The sequence below is a fragment of the Hyperolius riggenbachi genome, chromosome 4 (assembly GCF_040937935.1).
Source record: "Hyperolius riggenbachi isolate aHypRig1 chromosome 4, aHypRig1.pri, whole genome shotgun sequence".
Lineage (NCBI taxonomy): Eukaryota > Metazoa > Chordata > Amphibia > Anura > Hyperoliidae > Hyperolius > Hyperolius riggenbachi.
This window is the reverse complement of record NC_090649.1, coordinates 296,176,534-296,203,052: the sequence shown is the minus strand read 5'-3', so window position 1 is coordinate 296,203,052 and position 26,519 is coordinate 296,176,534. Positions and strand designations below refer to the sequence as shown.

The window sequence follows — 26,519 nt, the reverse complement described above, 5'->3', positions numbered from 1 at the left end:
CGGCTCCTGCCGATACCCGGAAGCCTTAGCTGTCATAAGACAGCTAAGTGCAGCCGGTTCGGTGCGCACGATCGCGGCGGGGAGCAGCGGCGCCGGTGATAGAGATCTACGCCCTGCCAGCCAGGAGCCCATCAAAACAGGGCGTAGATCTCTATCACCTTGGTCCGGAAATGGTTAAACAAAGTCCTATGGGAAAAAGCACTATACACGTTGTTTTGTTATTATGCATGCACCAGACAACTAAATACTTCCAGGTAATTTTATTTTCCTTTACAATTACATGGCAACCTATAAACACCTGCCTCTCTTGTCAGCTCAAGGTGAATATACTAAAAAAAACTGACCAATGGGAAGAGTGGCACTCATAGTTGAAGAGTAGACTGTCCTATCAGATTTCAGAAGGTAGAATTTAAGGTAGCCATACACTGGTCGATTTGCCATCAGATTCGACCAACAGATAGATCCCTCTCTGATTGAATCTGATCAGAGAGGGATCGTATGGCTACCTTTACTGCAAACAGATTGTGAACCGATTTCAGCCTGAAACCGTTCACAATCTGTTGTGGTGGTGGTGGTGCTGCCGCCGCTCCCCCCGCCCGCATACATTACCTGCTCCGCTGGTGCGACTGCCCCCGGTCACCGCTGCTCCGTCTCCGCTCTGGTCTCCAGGTCCAGCATGCTTTACTTCTTCATGCCCGGCAGGAAGTTTAAACAGTAGAGCGCCCTCTACTGTTTAAACTTCCTGCCGGGTAGGAGGAACTGAAGCATGCCGGAGGCCAGCGCGGACACAGAGCAGCGGTGACCGGGGGTAGTTGCGCCGGCGGAGCAGGTAATGTATTGCCACTCTATTGCGTCGGTCGTCGGGCACTCGAACGCCGGTAGCGACGCGCTCCCTACCCGTGGGCGATCGACGGTTATTTTCCGCACGGAGCGATCGACGGGATCGGACGAAATGGATCGAAATTCGGCGTGTAGCGCAAACAATTGGCAGCAGATTCGATCCCAGTGATCAAATCTGCTGTCGAAACGGCGGCAAATCGGACCAGTGTATGGCCAGCTTTACCCTTATGAATATTGCCAATTGTGTCAGGAAAGGAAGATAAGGTAGGTAAGTATTCACTTTTCTTTTATCTCTAATTTTGAAACAGACAAATGTGATTTCCAGCCTCTTTATTTCTGTAGTTGTTCACAAACTGGGACTGGGCTGACACTAGACACCTTATCAGCAGGCATTGAACTTCAGCCACTGCAATCCACAGATGCCCCAGACGCTGCTGGATGTTGTGTTCTCCTTGTAATCTGCCTGTTTGTATGTTGTCAATGATACAAACAGAGCTTGTGGCAAAACATTTCTTGGGTGAATTAAACTAATTATTCAACAGCTGGCAGCTGCAGTAATTACTTTAAGATTATAATACATGATATCTGTTAAAATATAATTACTCTGATCTATGAACCAAGTAATTAAAAGGAAAAAAAAACATCATTCTTTAAAGCTCATTACTTTATTTCCTTGGAAAATTGTTAACTAATGACACCGTGTTAGAAGTGTATCTATTGAGTGACACTGTATAATAGAAAGTTGTATCTAGAGATATTAAAAACGTCAGAGCAAGATTCAAAAACTTTATCCATCCTTTCTTTCTTTCTTTTCTTTCATCTATATTTATGTTAAGGGGCTTCCTAAAGCCCGGGCTTGAGGCAGAGGGCCCCATCCTTCCAGGCCACCTGGATCCTCCACTACGGGGGGCCCAGTAAGTCAGACAGACAGTCAAAGGTAACTGCGCATGCAAAGCTTGGCTGTGCGCATGTACCCTATCACGCTTCCAATGCTAGGTGCGTTCTGTGCCTACTTGCAAAGGGGCAGAGCTTGCGTAGCCGGACTGTGCCTTGGAAGACGGCAGGGAACAATGATTCTGAAGGGGGCTGGTGGAAGCCCCATGTGTGTGTGTGTATATATATATATATATATATAAATATATATATATATATATATATATATATATATATATATATATATATATATATATATAATTTCAGGTACACTTTAATGTTTCTAGTTGCTATATTAGTTTGTTTTATTTATTTCTTTTTTCTTGGGAGGGGGGTGGGAAGGGTCGAGTTAGGAGTTAGAATACGAGTTTAATCTGGAAGGATTAGGTGTCAGGAAGGACTTAAGGGGCCCATACACTGTACATACTGTACTTCTCTAGAATCGATCAGAAATAATTTCTATCAAATCTATCGATCGATCGATTTGCGGCCGATTTTGATCGATTTGATCTGTCTGACACAATGGAAAATCTAGGTGCCAGAAGCAGATCAATGGCCCATAGAGTTGAATTGGATCTAATGGTCCAATAATGCATTTAGATCGATTTCCAATAGAATTAATTCTGAAATCTATTGGAAATCTGTTCCTAGTGTGCGGCAAACATCAGATATATTCCTGTCAGATTCGACTTGACAGGCATCTGACAGAAATCTATTGACGAATCTGCTGCAAATCTATGGCCACCTTTAGCTTTCAGGTAACAATATAGTTAGGGGTAGGTATCAGAAAGGGATGAACAATAAGGAGAAAGGTGGAGGTTATGAGCCGGGAAGTAGATTTTCATTCTGTGGGTTGGTTAAGGGAAGCTGAATGATGGATAACAAATGGCAAAAGAGCTGCTGATAATGTTGTTGCAAAGACAAAATAGCATGCTGGGAGCAAAAGAAATTATACCACATTAAAAAATAAACCAGTAAAGGTGCTTGCTAGAAAGAAAAAACAAACAAACAAAAAAACAACCCTGTACACTTATTCTAGTTCACATTTTCTGGCATCACGGGACTTCTGTTAGGCAGGGCCGGATTTGTACTTTTTTCCACCCAAGGCCCAGTGTGAACAGCCGCCCCCCCCCCCCCCCCTCCACCACCACCACCACCACCACCACCACATACACATACACACACACATATACAATTTTTTCAACGCTGCCTTTTAACCTTTGAAATAAACCACAAAATGTTGCTTATTTATTATTCACACATGCGTGCGTGTGTGTACACACACATACAGTTCAGATGCCCTTAAAGGATATATGAGGTAAAGTAAAGCAGTGGTGCTTTACTTGCTTGGTCTTCGTACAGCCCGTAGAAGTCTATTTGCTCTAGTGCTGATGTTCTGCTGTCCTCCAGGCTGCCGCTGTCCCCTCTGTAAGATTGCCGACCCCACCTGGACATGCACGCCTCTTGTAATCATGCTCCCAGAGCATTATGTGCTTGCGCTGTTCACAAAGAATGCATCCCTTCACGGAAGTGCGATCGCGAGAGCCACACAGCACATCCACACATGCACAAAAGTCTGCAACACATCCATGGGTGGGTGTGCTTACAGAGGGGATAGACAGCAGTAGCCTGGATGACAAAGCAACTTCAGCGATGGAGCAGATAGATTTCTAGGGGGACCAGGTAAGTAAAGTTTCACTTATTTATTTTACCTCATATAGCCTTTAAAGAAGTAGCCATACCTGGGGGCTTCTTACCATTCCTCATAAGGTAGATGGCTCCTCTGTTTTGCTAGGGTTGTTGCTGCGCTGTCACCCCTTTAATGCTTCATCCAGCGCATTCTCTATCCTCTCTGGTGTCAAACCACGGTTCCAACTAGGGATGAGCATTACGATCGGTACCTCTGTTCTGAATGTTTTGAAACAGAACTCAAATTTAAACTGATGCACTCCATGACAACAGGGGTTAATTCACCCTTGTGGCAAACTCTGTGCGCTGCCTTCCACATAGCATTTCAGCTCTCCAGCTACTTTATCATTCACAGTTGGAAGAGCAGAAATGCAATGTGCAGAGCAGCGATGATGAGGGTGAGTTATCTGAACTTCCGCAGTGCGCATCAGTTTAAATTTGAGCTCTGTTCATAACAGCTTTACCAATTGGAATGCTCATCCCTGCTCCCAACAAAGAAAAAGCAGCAACTCCTTCAGTGAATGTGATTTTAAAGTGAGCTTGATAGGGGAAAACAAGTTCAATTTTAAGTACATGAGGGTTCTTTCAGCCTTTCATAGCCTTACAAGTCCCTAGGTTCCCGCCTGGTCCATTCAGTTGTGTCTATACACCCTCTGAAATATGATCTCCTTGATTGTGCTCCCATGGCGAGGAGCATTCTACTAATGCGCAGAACGCTCCCAGCAGTTGGAACCTGATTGAGAAATCGCATGGCCTGGGTTGCGCATGTGCCTTAGCAATGACTGGTCTAGTGGACAAGCTTTTGAAGAGGGACAGCATAACAGACCAGATAGGGAAACCAAGGGACCTGTAAGGCTATGAGGGGCTGGAGGAAGCCCCAGCGAAGTAAAATAAAACTTTTTCCAGTCTCAGGTAAACTTTTAAGGAAAAAGATTTATACTTACCTGGGGCTTCCTCCAGCCCTCTGTAGTCCGTCTGCTTTATTACCACCATTCTCCCACTATAAAGTAAGTCCGCAATCCAGCCCATTTGCACGCCAGAGTGCATGGGCGGTAACGGGAGGGCCCTGATTGAAATACCCTTCAGAGCATTTTGTGCAAGCACCGAGTTGGCAAAATGCGCATGCGCAGAGCATTCCCTGCCACGGGAGTGTGACCGGTTGTGGCCAGGATCGTCTGCACACATGCTGTACAGTGTGACTAAATAAGAAGACAGAGAGCATGGGCTGGATAGGGCAGAAGCAGAGCATTAAGGGACCACAGAAAGCAAAGACAGAGGATGGGGACTGGTAAAAAGCCCCCCGCATATATAATTACCTAATTAATATTAAAATAAGTTACATACATTAAAAAATTAACATTTGGGTTCTAAAGTGGAGGGGGGCCTCAGTAAACATCACCACCCAGCATTTGTCATTCTACCTTTGATTTTATAGTCAGTGTGACACAGACAGACATGATGCTCCAGCAGGCTATTTCTGACTGTATGTTCACTTACAGTCAAGTTTGCAGGTGCAGACACTGAAGGCTGGAGCCAGGGCTGTGCACGGCAGATAGTTAGGAAAGGAAGGTCTCGTTCTCCTCGGTGCCTGCACTCTGGGGCTGTCAAACAACCATCAGCCCCAGCGGCACCGCGAGACCTCCCCATCCACGACAGTCTCCTGGCCAGCGCTGTGCTGACGTGACGTCACGTCAGTGAAGTTGACTGACAGCGGGGGAGCCCTGTAGCAAGATGCGCTCGCTTGCTCTCACCGCCCGCCGCAAGTTGGAAGCTTGGAGCTGGCTACCTGGGACTCGAGAGCGAGAGAGTCTGCCTACAGTCCCTAGTAGTGGCTTGCTGCCAGGTCACAAGTGCAGGCAGACTCGCTCGAGTCCAGGCAGCTCACTATGATGATCGCACGCCTCTGATCTCCTCCTCAGTCCTCCGGGTCCCGCCTCCTCCTCATAGCCAGGCAACTGCAGCTGCCGCCTCCACCTCACACATACAGAGTGGCAAGCTGGGCGGGCGGCTGCGGACAGACAGTTGCGGTTTACGGGCGGCTCAGGTGACTATGGATAACCTGTCACCTGTGGCCGCCCCAATAAAGGTTGCAAATTTAATCGCCCTAGTCCTGGGCCTCGGAGGCCTGCCCACAAATCCGGCCCTGCTGTTAGGTTGCTCCTCTTCGGAGGTGAGGCACTGCACCTAAGATTGGGTAAACACTGACCAACAGTGCCTTATGGAAGAAGGTAAGGCCCAAACTGCCAGGCTTACCTTTAAAGGACCACTACCGTGAAAAAAGTAGGCAATTAAAATCTGACAGAAACTACAGGTTTTGGGCCAGTCCATCTCCTCATGGGGGGAGGGGGGGAGGTTCTCAGGGTTTTCTTTGTTTTCAACAGCATTTCCTGAACAGCAGTTGCAAAGTCTAACTGACAAAATAGTGTGCAAGTGAGTAGGGAGGCCGGCTGGTATCTTACTATTTTTCCAGTTAAACTGATGTTCAGGAAATGCTGTTGAAAACAAAGAAAATCCTCAGAATCCCCTACGAGGAGATGGACTAGTCCAAAGTTTGTCGGTTCTGTCAGATTTTAACTGCCTACTTTTTTCACGATAGTGGTCCTTCAACATGAGTTTATGGGAAGCGGCATGACCCAGACTGCCAGGAACTTCTAAAGAACCTATAGTCATGTAACCATGAACACTGAGAATAGTGTTAGATAAGTACATTATATATTTTTATTTAATGGATACCTTTCCTGAACAAAGGGTAAGGATGGGTGGAGGAAGGATGTCCTGATTTTAAAATAATGGAACCAATAATGAAACTGAAGAAAAGATAATTCCACAAGTAAAAGGAAAATAAAGTTTGTGACAGCAATTATGGGAAGGTGCTTATAGTAATTCAGTTGTGCCTCGTATATTATGTCTTCAATAGCTGCCAGGCAATCCTGAAACAAGAAGAGTCCACTTATTATCTGGCTTTACATCAGCCTTTCTCTTTATAATTACTTACAAGACTAATAAAGAGAACTCTCAAATGTATTTTCAAGAGGGTGTTTATTAATGAGAAAGATGTAAGCTAAACAAGAATCACTAATTGGAAAATTAGGTGCAACAGTATTGCCTTACTACAAGAGTGTCAACTTGCCATTTTTCCATAGTGTAATGCTGTTAAATTAATATTATTCCATTTCTACAGTATGCATGCTTGGCTATCTCTAACCACATGTAGGATTGTTAACCAGCTCCATAATAATTGTTAATATGTTCTGTGCTGTCATGTGTGAATTATTGACCACATTACGAAGAAGATCTTGTCCAGCAGCCCTTGCTTTATCTGAGCACATGGCTCTTTTCCAGAACCTTAAAAGTAATCCACCTAAGAAAGAAGACAAATGAAAATAGGATTTTTTGTAGTGTGTAAATTCTTAACCATCGAGCAGAACAGATATTTGTTTTATTTCAGTGTAACTTATGGACATGGCAATATCGCACACAAACAGAAATATCCATGCCACTGTGCATCTGATATACCAAGGCTCTACCATGGAAGAGATTACTAGCGGACATACAGTATGTAAACTTGCAAATCTGACTGGGATTATAAGGTGGCAAAACCTTTACACTTTCACCTAGGCCACATTGGACCGTAAAGATTGCCAAAAGTCTAGTGAGTAGTTGTGCATTGTAGTTGATGGACGTATGTCTTTGTTCAACCCAACTAACAATGTAACATGACAACATTTACTGGGGTAAAGCTGAAGTTTGTCCTTATTTAAGAAGGGGTAAAGATCAGAACTGGGAAAGTACAGACCTATAAGCTTAACATCAGTTGTGTGTAAACTGTTTTGAAGGTATTCTAAAAGATGCTATACAAGACTGTGCTATAGCACAGAATAATCTCATTTTAGATCATTAACATGGGTTTACAATACAGGTCTTGTCTCACAATATGCTCAACTTTTATGAAGTGGCGAATGCACATTTAAATCTTGGGGCAGCTATGTACTGTATGTAATGTACTTTTGATACTGTTCCCCACAATAGCCTGGTGTAGAAGCTGTAGATACAGGGACTAGAAGAAAATGTGTGTATGTGGATAGAAAACTAGCTAAGGGACAAGAAGCAAAGAATGGGGGTAATCGGCATATTCAAAATGGGAAACTGTTAGCAGTGGAGTTCTGCAACGGTCAGTACTAGGTCCAATCCTTTTCAATCTATTTATTAAAGTTAATAATCTATTAATGATCTAGCAGATGGAATACAGAGTAATGTTGCCTTCTTTGTAGGTAAGAGGTGATACAAAATTATGCAAACTTATAAACACAAAGCATGATCTCCATAGCATGACTATATTGTCAGACAGATGGCAGATGGAATTTAGTTTAAATAAATGTAAGGTCATGTAGCTTGGACATGCCAATGGTAGAGCAATATATATGATAAATGGCTTGCAGCTGGGAACATCAGACTTGGAGAAGGACTTAGGAACTTGATAACAAATTTAATCACTTGTGAGCCACATCTGGAGTATGGGATACAGTTTTGGGCACCACACTATAGGAAGGACATTAACATACTAGAACAGGTACAAAGATAGGCAACTAAATCAAAGGGATGGAATGTCTCACTTACCAATAAAGATTGGACAAACTGGGTTTATTTAGCTTGTAAAAAAGACCGCTAAGGGGTGACCTGATCAACATGTATACATCAGAGGGTAAGGGCCCTTTTACACTTAATCAGTTGATCTCAGTTAAAACAGAAAGAAAAATGATTTTCAAAGTAATGCCCATGTTTATCTATGGCACCTTTCACACTTAACACGTTTTAACTGAAATATTTGTCACAATGCACTGCTATGGAAAAAACGTGTACCAACGCATACCAACGCATACCAACGCGTACTAACGCACACCAACTGATTAAGTGTAAAAGGGGCTTGATACAAAAGCTTGGTAGATCAGCTCTTTGTCCTTAGTCTTGTACAAAGGACAAGGGGACATGATGGTCTGCATATGGAGTAAATAAGGTTTTGCCATCTATTTCGGAAGGAGTTCTTTACAGTAAGAATTGTTAAAATGTTGAATATTTTAACACAGGAAGTGGTTATGACAAATTCTATATCTGCATTTAAAAATATCTGGGCCTATAATTACTAGTTAATTCCCAGCAGAGTTGATCCAGAGGATTTATCTGACTGCCACCTGGATTCGGGAAGTAAAATTTTTTACCCTTAACCTCCTTAGCAATAAATGCTTAAAAGCAAGAAGAGATTCGAGAGCCCAATATGGTGCAGTATTGTCAGGTAAAATGAAGAGTTCAATACAATTTTATGTGTATATACTCACAAACACGGGTTACCCATAGGCAACCACTTTAAATGCAGGTGGGGAGCATTAGGACCTGACCCCACTCAGGTTAAGAAGCCGCTCTCTGTAGATAGTAGATGGGGATGCACCCCTCCACCCAGGGTGGACTAGAAGATCAGCAAAAACTCAGTATACAGAGGCGCCAGAGTAGAGTAAAACATTTTAAAAAACGCTTAAACGCAGAGGGGGATGTTAAGGTGGACTTACCTCCCTCTTACAAAAAAAAGAAAACTCACTTGAGTCTCGATAAAACAGAATTGACAAATAATTTATTCAACTCCACAAATGCAACGCATTTCGCGGGCGTGACCCCACTTCCTCAGGCAAAAATGGGAGCACAACTCAGTGGGTCAAGCAATAGGTTTGAGTGCCAACAGGTGGAAATCTGCAGCTTAGAGCAGTAACCTCGAGCTGGATCCTTGGGAGGTGAGTTATATGCAGGGCTGCCGCAGATCTATCCAGTAGTATGATTTTTAGGGTCTAAAAGTGTGTTAAAAATTGCACCGCTTTCAGACGCTAAAATCCGGAAATAATCATAACGCCAGGGAGGTAAAAAAAAAAAAGGGATTAATAAACTGCTTAACTGAGTATTACTAGAAAATGTTGTGAGAATAATTTTTTTGCGTACTGTTTCTAGATTACACAAAGCATATTTGACTAAATCAATTTTGAAAATTACATCTGAAGTGAAGGCATTCAATTATTCATCTTGTAATATTAAGTCAGCAAACTCAACATTCAGTTATCCATCAGCGTATATGAAGTTTTGCAAGCATTATCATCATACAAAATGTAAATAGTAAATCTTGCTTAAGATTTTTGTGACAGCTGAGTTTAATTGAAGTTCTATTGCAAGTTGAAGATCATTTCTAAAGTCAAAAATCTGTAATTGTGCAAAAACAAAGGAAATGTGGTCAATGCATTGCTAGGCTCATCTAAAAGTCACATAAACCACAGGATGTGAGCAAGTCAAAGAAAGACTTAGGGTGTTAATACAAAATGAATGTGGTGCAATACATCACATAAAAAACAATGCTCAAACTTTGTTTAAACAGAGTAAAATATAAAGCTTTATCAAATGACAGAACACTGACCTGCAAACCATTAAAGTGGTAGGTTCTGTTTAAGTAGCATATACAAAATAACGCTGAAACCATTTTTTGTTGTAAAAGACCTTAACCGAGCAGACCATATGGAATCCATCCTCATTCTCATTGTCACCAATAGTGTAAAACGTACCTGTTTGTTAATACAAACAATCTAGTACTGGAAAAATATATCCATACATTAAATGCGGGTCACATTTTAATGCCACCAACTTTTTAACTTCAATCACGACACACTAAATTTCATACAAACTCTACAAAATATTGATATACAAATGATTTAAAATATTATTAATAAACAGGTGGATAAGGGAGGAGGAATAGCTATTCTTAGTAAAATGGAGGAATCCACTAGGAATTTAGACAATACTATTAGTTTAGAATAATACAAACTCATACATTTTCATAGAAAGCTTGGTCTATGAGGTCCAACAATGAGATTATCTCACTAAACAAGACAGAGCCTTTGTGGTGACTAAAGGTAGCCATACACTGGTCGATTTGCCATCAGATTCGACCAACTGATAGATCCCTCTCTGATCGAATCTGATCAGAGAGGGATCATATGGCTGCCTTTACTGCAAACAGATTGTGAATCGATTTCAGCCTGAAACCGTTCACAATCTGTGGCGGTGGTGGTGCTGCTGATGCCGCTCCCCCCCTCCCCGCATACATTACCTGCTCCGCCGGCGCGACTCCCCAGGTCTCTGCTGTCTTCTCCGCTCTGGTCTGGTCTCCGGGTCCGGCAGGCTTCACTTCTACATGTCTGGGGGAAGTTTAAACAGTAGAGCGCCCTCTACTGTTTAAACTTCCTGCCGGGACAGGAAGAAGTGAAGCTTGCTGGATCCGGAGCCCAGCGCGGAAACGCGAAGCGTTGACCGGGGGATTCGCGCTGGCTGGATCAGGTAATGTATTGCAGCTGTATTTCGACGCTCGTCAGGCACTCGAACGCTGCTAGCGACGTGCTCCCTACCCGCGGGCGATCGATGGTAATTTCTGCTGACACTGACCATACATCTCTGATTCTCTTTAACAAAAACTCATTATATTGAGGCGCCAGAGTAGAGAGTTGAATATATTATTTGTCAATTCTGTTGTATCGAGACTCAAGTGAGTTTTCTTTTTTTGTAAGAGGGAGGTAAGTCCACCCTAACATCCCCCTCTGCTTTTAAGCAGTTTTTAAAATGTTTTACTCTACTGTGGCGCCTCCGAGTTTTTGCTGATCTTCTAGTCCACCCTGGGTGGAGGGGTGCATCCTCATCTACTATCTACAGAGAGCGACTTCTGAACCTGAGTGGGGTCAGGTCCTAATGCTCCCCACCTGCATTTAAAGTGGTTGCCTATTGGTAACCCATGTTTGTGAGTATATACACATAAAATTGTATTGAACTCTTCATTTTACCTGACAATACTGCACCATATTGGGCTCTCGAATCTCTTCTTGCTTTTAAGCATACCTGATTCTCTTTAAGGGTCACTTATACATCATCTCGTGCAGAGTTCTCTGATGAAAACCTTTACACACTTGGATTACACACGTTGGGAAAGACCATGCCTATCACGTGCCAAGATCAACAGTACCCATTCCCATAACAAGAACATTGCTAATTGGTCTTACCTCAAGGAAATCACACCTTCTGATTATACTGTATAATAAATAATAATAAGACATTTTTATAGTGCTTTTTTCCTTTCGGACACAAAGCACTTGAGAGCTGCAGCCACAAAGGGCATGCACAATAAGCCACCCTGAAGCATTAGAGAGTCTCTCCCAAGAACACTTTTTACTAAATATGCTAACTGGCTGCAGCCAGGATTCAAACACTGGTCTTGTTTGTCAAAGGTGGTGCCTTTAACTAGTATACTATCCAGCCATCTTTCCATTAGACATATATAATGGAAAGACAAATTCTGCTGACTAACTGTAAACTAAGTTTCATTTTATTTGAACATCACCCATAGATTTAGCCTGGAAGCATGAACTTTTTTCCTGAACTAATATATGGAGTTCATAATAAGTAGCATCAAGTTCTTCCTAAAGCTTGGTACACATGCTAAATGACACTTGGCCAAGGGGGCCAATTACGACTGTCTTAGTCCAAGAATCTAGCATGTGTACCATGCTGATGTCCTCTGCCATTACATAAAGAAGAGGGTCCTGGGAAGAAGCAAAGGGGTCAAGGAGGACTGGGAAGTGTCTGGAGTATAGAGAGGCTTCCAACTATTGAGGTAAATATCTAACTTTTAGGGAGAAAGGGATTTGCTCCCAGATCTGCTTTAAAGAGAATCTGTATTGTAAAATTCTTACAATAAAAAACATACCATTCTATTCATTATGTTCTCCTGTGCCCCTCCGTGCTGTTTCTGCCACTTCCTTGCTGCAATCCTGGTTTGTAATTAACAGTTTTAGGCAGTGTTTACAAACAAAAGACATAGCAAGTGATAGGCTGAGAGTAGCTCAGTGTGTGAGTCATACAGAGTGTGCAGGGGGCCTGGAGAGGGTGTGTATAGCTTCTATCCAATCACAAGCAGCACAGCACATTCCAGCCTGACTGCCTGAGCCCGACAGACCCGACAGAGGAGAGAAGATTAGATCATGTAACAGAGATAACACAGCCCACTGTGCAACTAGGAAAGGCTGCAGTAAGACAGAGCACATTAGAACAGCTATAGGAACTTATAGGATAGAAGAAATATAAGGCTCAAAATTTTGTTACAGAGTCTCTTTAATGTGCCCCAGGTTATTTTTCATGTTTGTCTGAATAGGTGAGTTTTCATTGTCCTTCATTCCACAACAAATGCTGATGTGGATCCACCCTGCCTAAAATATTCATACAGCAAAACATTTCCAGTCTGTAACTTGACAATTTAAATTTCATTTTTTAACTTTTTAATACAAACTATCTAATGCTCACTTGTTGTCAAGTTTAACACTATATATTTTAGGCTCTTAGCAGTCAGTCATGCATTGCTAATCCTAATGCACATGAAAATAAGTTTGACACTTAACTTATAAGATAAGCTTACCTGAATAAGAATTGGTTTTATTGATCAGGTTCAGTGTGGATAGAACCCTGTTTTCCTGTTCAGTGAAGTCGGCAATGTAGGGGGCCTTATCACCATCAACCAGCTTCCTATGTGGAAGAAAAATCTGGAACTCATTTGTACTCTGAAAATCAGTGGGGAAGTGTGTGGCTGCTATGAATTCAACAGCTGTTGCCCAGTCTGTACCAAAGTTTCCTTCAGGTGCTGAAAGGTAACGTAACCTGTATACAAATATAAATGACACTATAAATTTGATATATTAAACAACTTCTTGCTAGATGATCTGTCTTGAACCAGCAGGAATAGTCAGTACATATTGTTGGTTTGCTCGCTCAGACACTGCATTAAAGTACACACAAACAAAGAAATAAAGAAAGAAGAAGAAAGAACGGAGGGAGGGAGGAAGGAAGGAAGGAGAAGGGAAGTCAGGAAGGAAGAAAGAAAGAAACAGTTCATTTTCTCTAATCCAGGACCTCAGGGCCCATATGCAATTACATTTTTCTCCAGCGTTTTCTCCTAGGTGATATTTTCAAACTTGTCAATAAAATGCCGTTTAAAGTGCCAACAAGCAATAAAACACTCAAAATAAATTTGATAGTACATGTGCACTTACTTTTAGGTACTTATTAGATTACAAAATGCTGAAACGTTATTTAAAAAAAAAGTTGAAAAATGATCTCCTAGGAGAAAACTCAGGTGAAAAAGATAATTGCATATGGGCCCAGGTGTGGAAAAAAACATCAATTTCTCTTTCTCTTCTTCTACATCTTCTCTGTTTCTTGCTCCTACTAGCATTAAGTAGGTTGTCTAGACTGAGCACCATATGCTTGCTTAATAGTCTCCCTCTCTATTTAACGCCTTTTTGTAGCCTATACTGGCCTCTGTTCTTCCTGCTGCCTGCCTCCACATAGTAACGGAGAATTTATTTCTATTATGGTGCCCATACATGGTACAGTTTTTTTTTTCATCCAATATTACCATTTCTATGTAATATAAGGGAACTGTCTAAATTATCCTTTCAGTATATTCACTTAATTTACCCCAAAGGTGCCCATACATGGTACAATTTTTAATTTTTTTGTTTATTAGATAATTTAGTTTGATTATTCTGTTAGATCGAATATAGAGATTTTTCCAACATGTCTGATCATTTTTTTACGGAAAAAAATGGGATAATTGTTCGTCTTTCTTGATAAAAAAAAAAGATTATTTTCAACTTTCATTCGATTCAATCGATTTCATTCGATTCAATCGCCAGAAAAATGGGAGAATTTAATGTTTTTATTGTACCGTGTATGGGTACCATCATACTACACAGAAATGGTAAAATTGGATGAAAAAAATGGTACCATGTATGGGCACTTTAAGAGAAAATGGGGCTCTTATTTGCTTGAACCAGATCATTTATATTTCTGTACGGTTCTAGATTGTAACTGGTGGGGGCCGAGTTCTCTTGTGTTGCTTCTTGCTCTGAAGCATGATGCTGTTATTTTGTATGTACAGGTAGTCCCCGGTTTACAAACGCCCGACTTACGAATGACCCGCTGATACGAACGCCCGCCGACCCACCGCGATGACGTCACGCAATCAGGAGAAGCCCCCTAGTGGCGGCGCCTCCTGATGCGTCATTATGCGACGCATGTGTAGCCACCGGGTGGACAGTGAACGGAGCGAGAGGACGGGCCGCGCAGCTTCCGGGCAGCACGATGGAACGTTACACCGGCAGGGAACAGGTGAGATGTCCCCTATCTGCCTTCCGCTGTGCCTAAGGAATGGGGGCGTCCCGACTTAAGAACGAATTCAGGTTACGAATGAACCTTCAGTCCCTATCTCGTTCGTTAACCGAGGACTGCCTGTATTTACTTGTGCTATGCATGCTATATATTTTCTTGATATGGCCAATATTTCCATAATCAAGGTAAATATGGGGTGGGCGGAGTGGACACTCTTGACGTGTGCCATTTTTTATGCTAATTAGAATACAGTGCCATAATACCTTTATGTAGATTACCTGGGAAACCAAATTTGGTTAGTGTCGGTGACGCTGTAAGAAACCCACAGTGCACCCTGTTGAATGCCTTTTCTGCATCTGATAGATACAGAGAATGCACTTTTTTTCAGTTCTAAATAGCTTAAAAAGGTTTAAGAACCTTCTCGTGCCATCACTAAATTGACAGCCTTATGTGAAAATCACTTGATCTAAGCCTATTACCATGGGTAATATCTGCAACAATCCCGTGGCAATAATTTTTGCATAAAGTTTAGTATATCCATTAACCCTCCTGGCGGTACACAGTTTCAGTGGCTGCGTCCGTGGGAAGGATTTCTTTAAATAAAATGTGTTTTTTATTTGTTAGCTAGCACTTCGCTAGCTAACTATGTGCCCCAAGTCCCCCGGCACCTCTCTGACCCCCCGATCGCCGCCGGTAAAATGTACCCGTCCGCGATCCTGCGAGAGCCGCAGCTTCACCAATGAGCTTCATTCGTCGCTATGGCGATGATCGGACATGACGTCATCGATGTCATGACGTCATGCACAGTTCCGATCCTCCCCATAGCGAAGCCTGGAGCTGATTGGGAGGCTGCACCATCGCGGGATCCCTGGGGGGTACATATAACGTCGGCGATCGGTGGGGACCGGAGGGACTTGGGGCACATGGTTAGCTAGCGAAGTGCTAGCTTAACAAAATACAACAATTTTTTTATTAAAATAAAAACCTCCAGGGGCCATGTGATCCCCTGTGGCGACTAGCCCGAGCATAGGTCGGGCTTACCGCCGGGGAGGTTAAGGAGCGTGGATGGCCTATAATTGGAAGGGCTGCTTTCATCTTTCACATTTGAGCATTATAGAAATTTTTGCTGCAAGGTATTCTAAGGAGAGTTCCTTATTGCATTAAAGATTTAAATAATCTACACAATTTCAGGGCCAAGAAGGTATTAAATGATTTAAAATATTCACTTGCAAAGCTGTCCGGGTCAGGGGATTATTAGATTTTAAACTCTTAATACAGGAGTGAACTTCATCCACTGAGATGCCCACATTTAGGCAATCTAAGTGCAACTTGGCAACTGTTGGTAAATTTATAGAAATGGTTATGTGTGTGTGTGAATGTACTATGAATTATATTTGTGATTTAGCTTGCCTGTGCCTAATATTTGCCAACTATTTTCTGGCTTTGTTAGTTAGTTAAGCTTTTAATAGCATGTGTTGATAGTCATCAGGCAGAGTGACCGAAGTTTCCTGTCTGAGAGCAATGCTTTAGAAATCAATTTATTTAGAAACTTCCAATTGCTCCAGGCCAATTTATTTTAGCACTTTTTTTTATTTCTTATTTGTTACATTTCCCTGCTTCTAATTAGTACTGCTGTGATGTGTATTTATTACCACTAGTCACTAGAGGGCAGTGTGAGACAATAAAAGAGGACTTCTGATTTCAGTTTCTATATTTTCTGCTAGTAGAGAGAGATCAAAACATTCCAACAATTTACAGCACAATGGCCCATAGGCAATTCACTTTTCCTCCTTAGTTCACTCCAAGTTGATATTTTTAAACATGCCAATAAAATGCCTTTTAAGCCTTCAGAAAGCAAAAAATTACTCAAAACAATTTTGATAGTACTTCTCAACTACTTTTTGGTACTTTTTTAGTTGAAAATTGCTGGAAAGTTATTTTAAATTGAAAATGAAAAATTATCTCCTAGGAGAAAACTAAGGTGAAAAAGTGAATTGCATATGGGCCAATGAGTTCTGTCGAGTCAAAAGAAGTGCACTTATCTCAAACATGATAACTCTATTGAAGCTGCTAATGGGTTAACGATCTTAGAATATGTTTCACTGGAATATTTACTTTTTAGCATCTTTTTTTTCAGTTTTTATCTGGTGGAGTAACGTATTTAATTTTTCAGGTTTTTTTTATGTTTTCAGATAGACCTCAGTCTTATGAAAATTCCCCTAATAAAGGCTTTATGGGCTGCCCTTATAGTAGCCATTCCAATTTTCCCACCATCATTAATCTGAAAGAAATCTCTAATGTGATCTTTCATAAATTGTTCCCCTTCTGCTGAAGCAAACTGTTTGAACTCCAGGAGTTAAAAGCGCGTTGTTGGGGTGTCATTTGCAGAGTTAGCGAAATTGGTGCGTGGTCAGACGCTGTAATGGAGTGAATCTTAGATTCTTTAATGTTTTGCAGGGTGAGCTTATCGAAGTCAATGCACAACCATGATTTGTGTACATGAGAATAATGGGAGTAATCCTTCTCGTTTGCATGTAAAGTTCTCCGGATGTCAAAGAGGCTCTCTGATGGAGCAGAAGATCTATAGGGATGAGGTGAATCCACTTTAAGCCCCATCTACACGATACGATTCTTTGTACGATTCGATTACGATTCTATTTACGATCCGATTAAATCCGACATGTCCAATTGGGATTCGATTCAATTCGATTTGCCATTGTTTTGCAATTGTAAATCGAATTGAATCGAATCGAATCCTGATCGGACATGTCGGATTTAATCGGATCGTAAATAGAATCGTAATTGAATCGTACAAAGAATTGTATCGTGTAGATGGGGCTTAAGGGTCAATGAAGATATTAGAGTCTTCTGCCATGACTAGAGAGCCTAGTTGGTGATGTTTGCTTTTGCATATTAGTGCTTTAATGAATTTCAACTGGCTGGCGTTGGGCGCATAGACGTTTACAATGGTGTAAGCTTGATTATCTACAATGCACACAGCTATTACAAATCTTCTCTGGGAGTCTTTAATTACTATTTTGATTTCCACTGAGATCTTTTGGTGAAAGGCTGTGAGCAGTCCTCTTTTTTTCTTATGAAACTTATTGAAGAAGATTACATTTGGGTAGTTCTTCATTTTACAGTAATTTTGGGTAGTATCTACAGTAAAATATTTTTTTATTGTGATAGTAGTATATTTGTATTTAGATGTGCCAGTTCTTTGTTTAAGGCAAACCTTTTGATCTGAAAGTTGAATCCATTAACATTAATGGATGTAAATATTAGTTCCATAGTGAAGGGGGAGTATGTAGATTATCTTGGAGGAAAGGTAGCTGATGGTTGATAGCTATGATTTCAAGTTTTAGTAGATATAGGTGAGAGTATCCTTCCTGGGTATAACTAGTAAAGAAGACCAAAAAAACAAGGCAAAAAAATAAAACTAAAACGAATAGAACCAAACATGTTCACATCAAGCAGGAAACTAGCAAAGCCGCTGAGTTACTCAGCCACCTCTCCATTCATTTCTTCAGTCAAAGGCATTGTTCGTCTGCTGCGGGGGAGGTTTTGTGGTGGTTGAAGGGGTATACGATTTGATCTTCCAGCTTTTGAAAATGTTAGGACCTTCTTTTACATAACGTGTTGAACCTGCTTTGCTGATGAGAAGAATTAGGGGGAACCCCCACCATTTGTAATGGATTTAGTGTTAGGTCAGAGTAGTCGTAATAACACACATATCTTTGCTGAATTTTATTGTGGTCTGTGGGAGGTCCGGGAAGATGTTGATTTGCTTGTATTGATTCTAATTCTTTATTATATTATATATCTTATTGGGTTGCATATCACTCCAAAGGAGGTGGGGGTCAATCCATGTGTCATGATTTAAGATTGATGATGTAATTCTTTATACGACAGAGTTGTGCATAGCTTGTAAAATGGCTTCTTTAATGTGATAAAAAAACTGATCTGAATCTAAATCTGAGAGTTACATCACATGGTGTAGTATTAGGGAGGTGTTTTGGTTTAGACACCCGGTGAGCTCTGTTTATTGTGATTCCCTTTCTGGGGCTTGTGGTGTTAGAATTTTGAACAGCTTATGTAGGCATTGCTTTAGATGATCACTGGTCAGTTTCAGCAATCCCTCTAATTTTGAGGTTTTGACATCTATTTCTCTCTTCCATGTCGATTAGCTTCAGTTTCATCTGGTTGAACGCATCAGTTTTTTTATATACAGTGTCCATGACCTTGTTGTGCTGTAATGTGAGGGTGTTCACTCTGTCGTCTGTGCATGAGATTCTATGCTCCATGCCACTGCAATAGAAGCCTGTACTCATCGAAAGAGCATATTAAAATCTGAAGCCAGGGATTGTTTTAACACTAGGAGCATATTTTTCATGCAGTCCTGTGTGAGTGGCTGATCAGATATCTGCAGCTCTTCTAATATGCATTGTGCTGAGGCGTTATTTAGCATACTGGATGGAGCCAGGCCTACCTGAGCATTTTAGGTGTTGGGGTCAAAGATCCTCAGATGGGATTTTACTGGGTTCCTAAGTGAGGGAGAACTGGCAGATGGGGAGCTTTCACCCTCCTCATCCTGTGTAGCCCCTGCTCCCTCTGTTGTACAGTGAGGAAACTGATCTGTGTGTGGCTTTCTCCCCAGCACCTGCTGTTACAAGCCACCCGGCAGTGATTCGGCGCCATCTTTGATTCTTGTGTGCGAGCGTGGCCTGTGCTCAGTAAAGAAATACATCAATTTTTAGGGGTGTCAGTTTCCTCTTCCTTCTGCATTTGGCATCCAGGCCAATGGACAGTTCTTCCTCGTGACCTGAGAAGTGTAGTTTTAAGGCTGTTTTGGACTGTGGTGAGAAAGTTGGGTTACAGATTTCTTCTCTTATGCTGGACATACACGGCACGTTTATACGCCGGAATCGAGCCAGCGACTCAATGCCGGGGCGTCACCGCTCGCCACCCGGCAGTGATTCGGCGCCATCTTTGATTCTTGTGTACTAGCATGGCCTGTGCTCGGTAAAGAAATACATCAATTTTTAGGGGTGTCAGTTTCCTCTTCCTTCTGCATTCGGCATCCAGGCCAATGGGCAGTTCTTCCTCCATAGTGACCTGAGAAGTGTAGTTTTAAGGCTGTTTTGGACTGTGGTGAGAAAGTCGGGTTACAGATTTCTTCTCTTATGCTGGGCATACACGGCACGTTTATACGTCGGAATCGAGCCAGCGACTCAATGCCGGGGCGTCACCGCTCGTCCGCGCGGATCGATTCCTGCTCGTCCCCGCGGGCACTTCCTTCTCAGCGCTTATCAGCGCTTCGTTTTTGACTATTGTCCGCCCGCGGGGATCGAGCCGGGAATCTATCCACACGGTGATCGGACATGTCGGTGTGATCAATCGAGCCATCAGCGGCTCGATCGATAAGAAGAATCTGGGTCGTGTATGCCCAGCATTAGGCTACCATCAATGAGTCCTGCAAGCCACGCACCCATTATATATGTATTTCCAAGTTTTTGAATGTTCAAGTGAGCACTGTTGGGACCATAATAAATATAAATAAGTGGGAAGAACATAATTTCACCATAAACTGGCCAGGACCAGGTGTTACTCACAAGATTTCTGACAGATGAGTCAAAAGAATAATCAGTTTGTCTAAGAGCCAAGAAACACTCATGTAGAGCTTTAAGGTATGTACACATGTCTGATATTTCTGAACGACTTGTCATTCAAACCGGTCATTTGAATGACAGTTTGGCGTGTGTGCAAATGATCGTTAGACTGATAGCAGCAGTTTTGACTGATCCGATTGACGGAACCGTGGACTACCTGTTCTAGTTATGCCCATACATGTGTACAAATGACTTGTTGTTTGAAAGTCTATTAGTTTGACACTAAAAGACTTTTAAACAACAAGTCGTTTGAGCAGTCATTTGATCTGTTCCATTGTTCTATACAGTCTATTGACCATTCAAACTACATGTAAATTAGCTGTAATTAGCATTTCAAACGTTTTGTCGTTTGTGTGCAAGGAGTCTGAGCGACTTTTTGTTTGAATGACAAGTAGTTCAAATGTCCGGTTTGAACGACAATCAGACGTGTGTACGCACCTTTAGAAGGACTTGGAATTAGGAGGTACAGTTGTTTCAAAGAAAACAATAAGTAGCACACTCAACAAACAAAGCATCTATCCATGTTCACCACACAATACTCCACTGCTAAAGAGATCGCTCAATATTTGAACAAGACAATAAAAATACTGGGAGAATAAAATCTGGTCTGATGAGACCAAAATCTAAAGGTGGTCATACACTGGTCAATTTGCCATCAGATTCGACCAACAGATAGATCCCTCTCTGATTCAATCTGATCAGAGAGGGATCGTATGGCCACCTTTACTGCAAACAGATTGTGAATCGATTTCAGCCTGAAACCGATCACAATCTGTGGAGCTGCCGCTGCCCCTCCCCCCCCCCCCCTGCATACATTACCTGTTCCAGCCGGCGCGAGTCCCCGCTGTCTTCTTCATTGCTCCGGCTCCGGCTACTGAACTTCCTGTCCAGGGGAAGTTTAAACAGTAGAGGGCGCTCTACTGTTTAAACTTCCTGCCGGGACAGGAAGTTCTGTGTAGCTCTTGAGCCCGAAGTGGAGAAGAAGACCAGGGGACTCGCGCCGGCTGGAGCAGGTAATGTATTACCGCTGTATTGCGTCAGTCGTCGGGCATTCGAACGCCGCTAACGACGCACTCCCGACCCGCCGGCGACCGAGAAAAATCTTCCGCACGGATGGGTCGACGGGAACGATCGATTTCGGACGGAAATCGATCGTTCTGTCAGCAGTGTGTAACGATTTCACAGCCGTTTCGATCACTGTGATCGAAACGGCTGCCCCTTAAAGAGACTCTGTAACATTCAAAAGATCCCCTGGGGGGTACTCACCTCGGGTGGGGGAAGCCTCCGGATCCTAATGAGGCTTCCCACGCCGTCCTCTGTCCCACGGGGGTCTCTCCGCAGCCCTCCGAACAGCCGGCGACTGTGCCGACTGTCATTTCAATATTTACCTTTGCTGGCTCCAGCGGGGGCGCTGTGGCGGCTTTCCATTCCGAACTACACGGAAATACCCGATCTCATTCGGGTCCGCTCTACTGCGCAGGCGCAGGAAACTTGCGCCTGCGCAGTAGAGCGGACCCGACGGCGATCGGGTATTTCCGTGTAGTTCGGAGCCGACAGCCGTCAGAGCGCCGGCGCAGGAGCCAGGAAGGTAAATATTGACGTCACCGGTGCCCGGACTCCACGGAGGGCTGCAGCGAGACCCCTGACGGATGGAGGACGGCGTGGGAAGCCTCATTAGGATCCGGAGGCTTCCCCCACCCGAGGTGAGTACCCCCCAGGGGATCTTTTTATGTTACAGTTCCTCTTTAACTCTGCATGTCATTGCACAGACCATGTTCGGAGGAAGAATTGCCCTGCACATCACCCCAGAAACATCATATCAACAGTAAAGCATGGAGATGAGGAACAGAGTTGTATTGCACCTGAGCAATACACAGGGCCCGGTGCTTCCATAAAGGAAAATGGGGCAGTTACCCGAGAGCCTGTAGCCCCCCCCCCCCCCTCCCCAAGGTGTCTCCCCGCTCCTCTCCAGCTATGGTGACCCTATTCATGCCTGGACATCTAATGATATTGTGTGACTGGGGGTAGGATAGGGCCTGGCAGACAGCTCTTGGGCCCAGGGTGGTGAATTTGCTGTTGGGGGAGTGGGGCTGTGCTAGGGAGGCCCCCAAGTTACTTTTGCCCCTGGGCCCCATTGTAGCTAGAACCGGCCCTGGCAATACATGCGACTAGTTTCTCTGTAACAGAGACTACTTGAAGCAGTCATTAACAACAAAGGATTTTCTACTATGTATTAAATACATTTTAGTAAGAATATTCAAGACTTTTTCCCTGTGTTGTTCCTCTTTACTACATATAACTTAATTTATGGACTTATTTGTTTTGATTTCTTTGTAGTGTGAATTACTTCAGTTGTTACCAACGTCTAGCATAAATATCATGTCAATAGCCCCATTAGAAATATATTTACCAAGAAAAATGTTGACGTGTTCAATACTTATTTTCCTAGATGTATATGAATAACTGTAATAGCACAGCAACTGGGCTTTGGTTCCTGCAAAACTAATTTATATAGGTTATTATCTCCATAGTTACATGGTAGTTATATTTTCCGGAGCCAGGAGTGCTATAGCATTGTAGCATGCAACTAAACAGCTTTGTTTGTCAGAGTTTCAGAAATAAATCTGTGTTTCTAATAGCGAAAAAACAGGATCCATTTTTAACTCTTTCATATAACTGAACTATAGCCCAGCCTGTAACACCTGCACAAACTCCTACCTAAGACAGAACTAAAGTAACCCTGCAGATAGATGTAGCATACAGACTGACAGATAGTATTCACCAAAACAAACCTGTAGTTATTATACAAGGCACAGTATTCACAAGTAGTATAGTCACCTGAGGTCTGAAGGCTAAGGCAGTCCAGATGATAGTCAGGTGACTGCAGGCTGATGAGGCAGTTTAAACACTTTACAGGTAGCGTGGTCAGTTGAAGCCAATGTCGGTCCAGGCAGAGTTCAAGGGAGTCCTTAATCAAGCAGAGGTCTATCCAGGCGGCAATCAGAATAATCCAGGTACAAAGCAAAGTCGTCAACAGTTAATCCAATCGAAGGCGAAGTCAAGAACAAGCAGTGGTCAGCAACAGGTAATCCAATCAGAAGACGTGGTCAGGAACAAGAAGTGGTCAGCAACAGGGATCAATCTAGAGTAAAGCTTGGTCAGGATACAGGCAAAGTCGGCAACAAAATCAATCAGGTGTGTGAGCGCAATCTCAGCAACAAGCCACAGCATAAGCTATCACGGGCGCCGTCTGAGGGCGCTCACCTTAGCTATATAAAAGGACTAACCAATCAGAAAGTAAAGGAATCCAAATAAACCAATAACGCAGCAGCGGGTCAGCAGATCAGCTGACACGCAATGTACCCACGTGGCTATTGTTTACATCAATGGAGTGCACACTGAGAATGCGTCCTCCGCCTGCCGGCCTACACAGCGCGTGAGTCAGCGGCAGGGCCGGCAGCATTATGTGAGTCAGCGGCAAGGCCGGCAACGACAAGTACATTCCTTACAGCCACTCTGTTATCGCGCTGATCTGCAGGAGTGAAAGGGAGGGTGCCAGGGCAGGCAGGCTGAGGAGAGCAGTGCTGGTTCCATTGCAACAGGCGCCGGCGCCTCTTGAATCAAAGATAGAAGCCTGATTTTTTTTAAGAGGGAGGAGGGTGCAGGCATGGTGCCCATGGGGCTGTAGGCGCCTAAGGCACGAGCCATGCCTGCACCCCTGTAGATACACCACTGCTCCTGGTAAAGGGAAGTGGCAATGACATTTATGGGTGGAGCCAACTGCATGATGCTATCATGTCAATAAGAACTAAAAATCTCTGAAAAATGCCATGAAGAATTAAGGTAGTTCTGATAGCAAAAAGAAGTCATACTCAGTATTAGCAAGACATTCTTAATAAAGTGACTAGCGAAATACAAGTAGTCCCCGATTAATGAATGAGATAGGGACTGTAAGTCCATTCTTAACCTTAATCCATTCGCTTTTGTCCCCCTTTGTTCCCCTTGTGTTTCTTTTATCCCCCTATGTGTCACTTCAGTTACCCCTGTGCCTCTTCTTGTCCCCCTTTGTGTCACCTCATGTCCCCCTGTGCCTCTTTTGTCCACCCCTGTTCCCCCTGTGTCACCTCTTGTCCCCCTGTGTCAGTGTTACCTCTGGGCTCCCTACTGTATGTCAACTATTTTCCCCCTTTGTGTCACCTCTGCTCCCCCTATCCTGTGTCACACTGGTCTCCCTGCTCTGCCCGGGCCCCTTCTGCCGCAGCAGTAACTCACATGCACCGACTCTTACTACTCTCCTGCCGCCCTATTCGCATCCTACCCCCACAGTTACTTCCGACACCTCTGACGTCATGAGATGGGCCCCCTGAAGGTAACCATGGTGACAGGACAAGAAGCCAGTGAAAGGAGAGATCGTCGAGAGTCAGCGCTGAATCGAGGCATGTGAATTACACTAGAACACCATGGAGCACAGGCCAGGCCACCAGCAGGACAGCTCTAAAGTGAGGCCCAAAGCAGGGGCATGCCTCGCTTGTACACTGGTGGTGCCACCGCAGCACTCTACAATTAAAAAAGTACCAAAAAGTAGGTGAAAAAGTAATATCAAGATTACACTGACTATTTTGCTTGCTGTTGGCTTAAAAGGCATTTTGTTTATAAGATTTGAAAATATCACCTAGGAGAAAACGTAGGAGAAAAAGAGAATTGGATCGGGGCACATTGTCACCCACTCTACCTCCACATGCATTCAGTTTATCCAGCTCATTGTTGACACAGATTTGCTTTAACATTGTGTCTAGAGTTGGCCTTTAACAGGCCATTCAGCTCTACAAAACCACATGGATATGAAGGTGTTTATGCCTCGTTGTTGCACATGTAAAGCAATGTGGAAACATTATTCTGTATTCAGTGATGTGCTGTAGTAAGTAGACCAGTGTGAACATTAACCTACCCAGCAGCGCAAGAGATTCAGAAACTAAAATGAGTAGAGAGAGAGAAAACAAAGAAAACACACATGCCCTTTAGATACTTGTCCTAAATTGCTATGAATGTAGTGCAATTTTGTCCTTGTTTCAGTCTGACTAAGACTGGGTACTGGGATTTTATTATGATTGCTGATGGACCCTTGAGGTCCGCTTTTTATCACTGTACCTAAGCCTACATTTCCGGCTACTGTGGCAGTCTGACAAATGTTAGCTACATTACCTGACTGTGCATATCTAACAATCTTAGTTATATTCATATGCATATAAAAGCACTAACTTCAAAAGACAAAGTTCTGCCTGTAGAAAAATAATGTTTTCTCTCATTATGCCAGGAAAATTGCTTTCACCCTTTATTCATAATGTGCTTCAAGCTCTGCATAAACACAGCCAAGGCTGGAGTGTTCTTATGTCCCTGCTGTTCTCAAGAAAGACACAAGCTTATTTCCAAAGGCCCAAAGAGTTAGTACAAAGCAAAGAACACACGATTTTTCTTGCCACTGGTGCAGTATATTACTGCTGAATGTTCCTAGCATATATGCTTTAGAATTCATACTTTAAGAGCAGTTAATTTCCCAACAGACTAAACAAGCATTTCACAAATCAAACCAAAGAGAGTTACTACAGTGAATACAAGCAACAGAATACTGGCCACCTGCTTTGAAAATGGACTAAAATAAATAACTTACCATGAGTAGCATAAACATTAATGTGTGATTAAAGGAAACCTGAGATGGGCATTGTAGGAGTATTTATATTTACCTGGGGCTTCCTCCAGCCCTATTAGGTGTGTGGGGTCCCTTGCCATCCTCTCGTATATCTCACTGGTAATCCAGCCAGCCGCGCTCTTCTGTGCATGTGCGGCTCAGCCGTGCATGCGCCCCCTGTTGCGCTCCCGCAGCCAGTAAACCAGGTGGGCTGGTCATGCACAGAACCCTATGCACATAATGGGGCTGGAGCAAGCCCCAGGTAAGTATAAATACACCCACACAGCTCATCTCGGGTACACTGGACATCTTTTTTTATATGAAATGTATTTGTAAGTTCTCCTCAGAAGCACAATTGGCTCTGAACCTTTTTATCTCTGTGAAGTCCTATTCCTATGCAGCTAATTATGCTTCAGAAGAGAGCACACAAATATTATAAATAAAATACACAGCGCATCCCTTGT

At 43.0% G+C, this 26,519-nt stretch overlaps 1 protein-coding gene across 3 annotated transcripts in view; it reads right to left on the bottom strand.

The window, feature by feature from the left end:
* Positions 1-6,484: 6,484 nt before the first annotated feature.
* C4H6orf58 (chromosome 4 C6orf58 homolog) overlaps positions 6,485-26,519 on the bottom strand; it is a 192,044-nt gene continuing 172,009 nt past the window's right edge. For 2 of the 3 annotated variants that reach the window (XM_068231505.1, XM_068231506.1), the window contains 2 exons: positions 12,950-13,188; positions 6,485-6,823 (listed from right to left, as the gene is read on the bottom strand). In XM_068231505.1, coding sequence (XP_068087606.1) covers positions 6,663-6,823; positions 12,950-13,188 — 400 coding nt within the window. In that variant the 3' untranslated portion in view covers positions 6,485-6,662. Of the gene's footprint in view, positions 6,824-12,244; positions 12,309-12,949; positions 13,189-26,519 lie in introns of those variants that run through there. The other variant, XM_068231507.1, reaches the window with a different exon arrangement.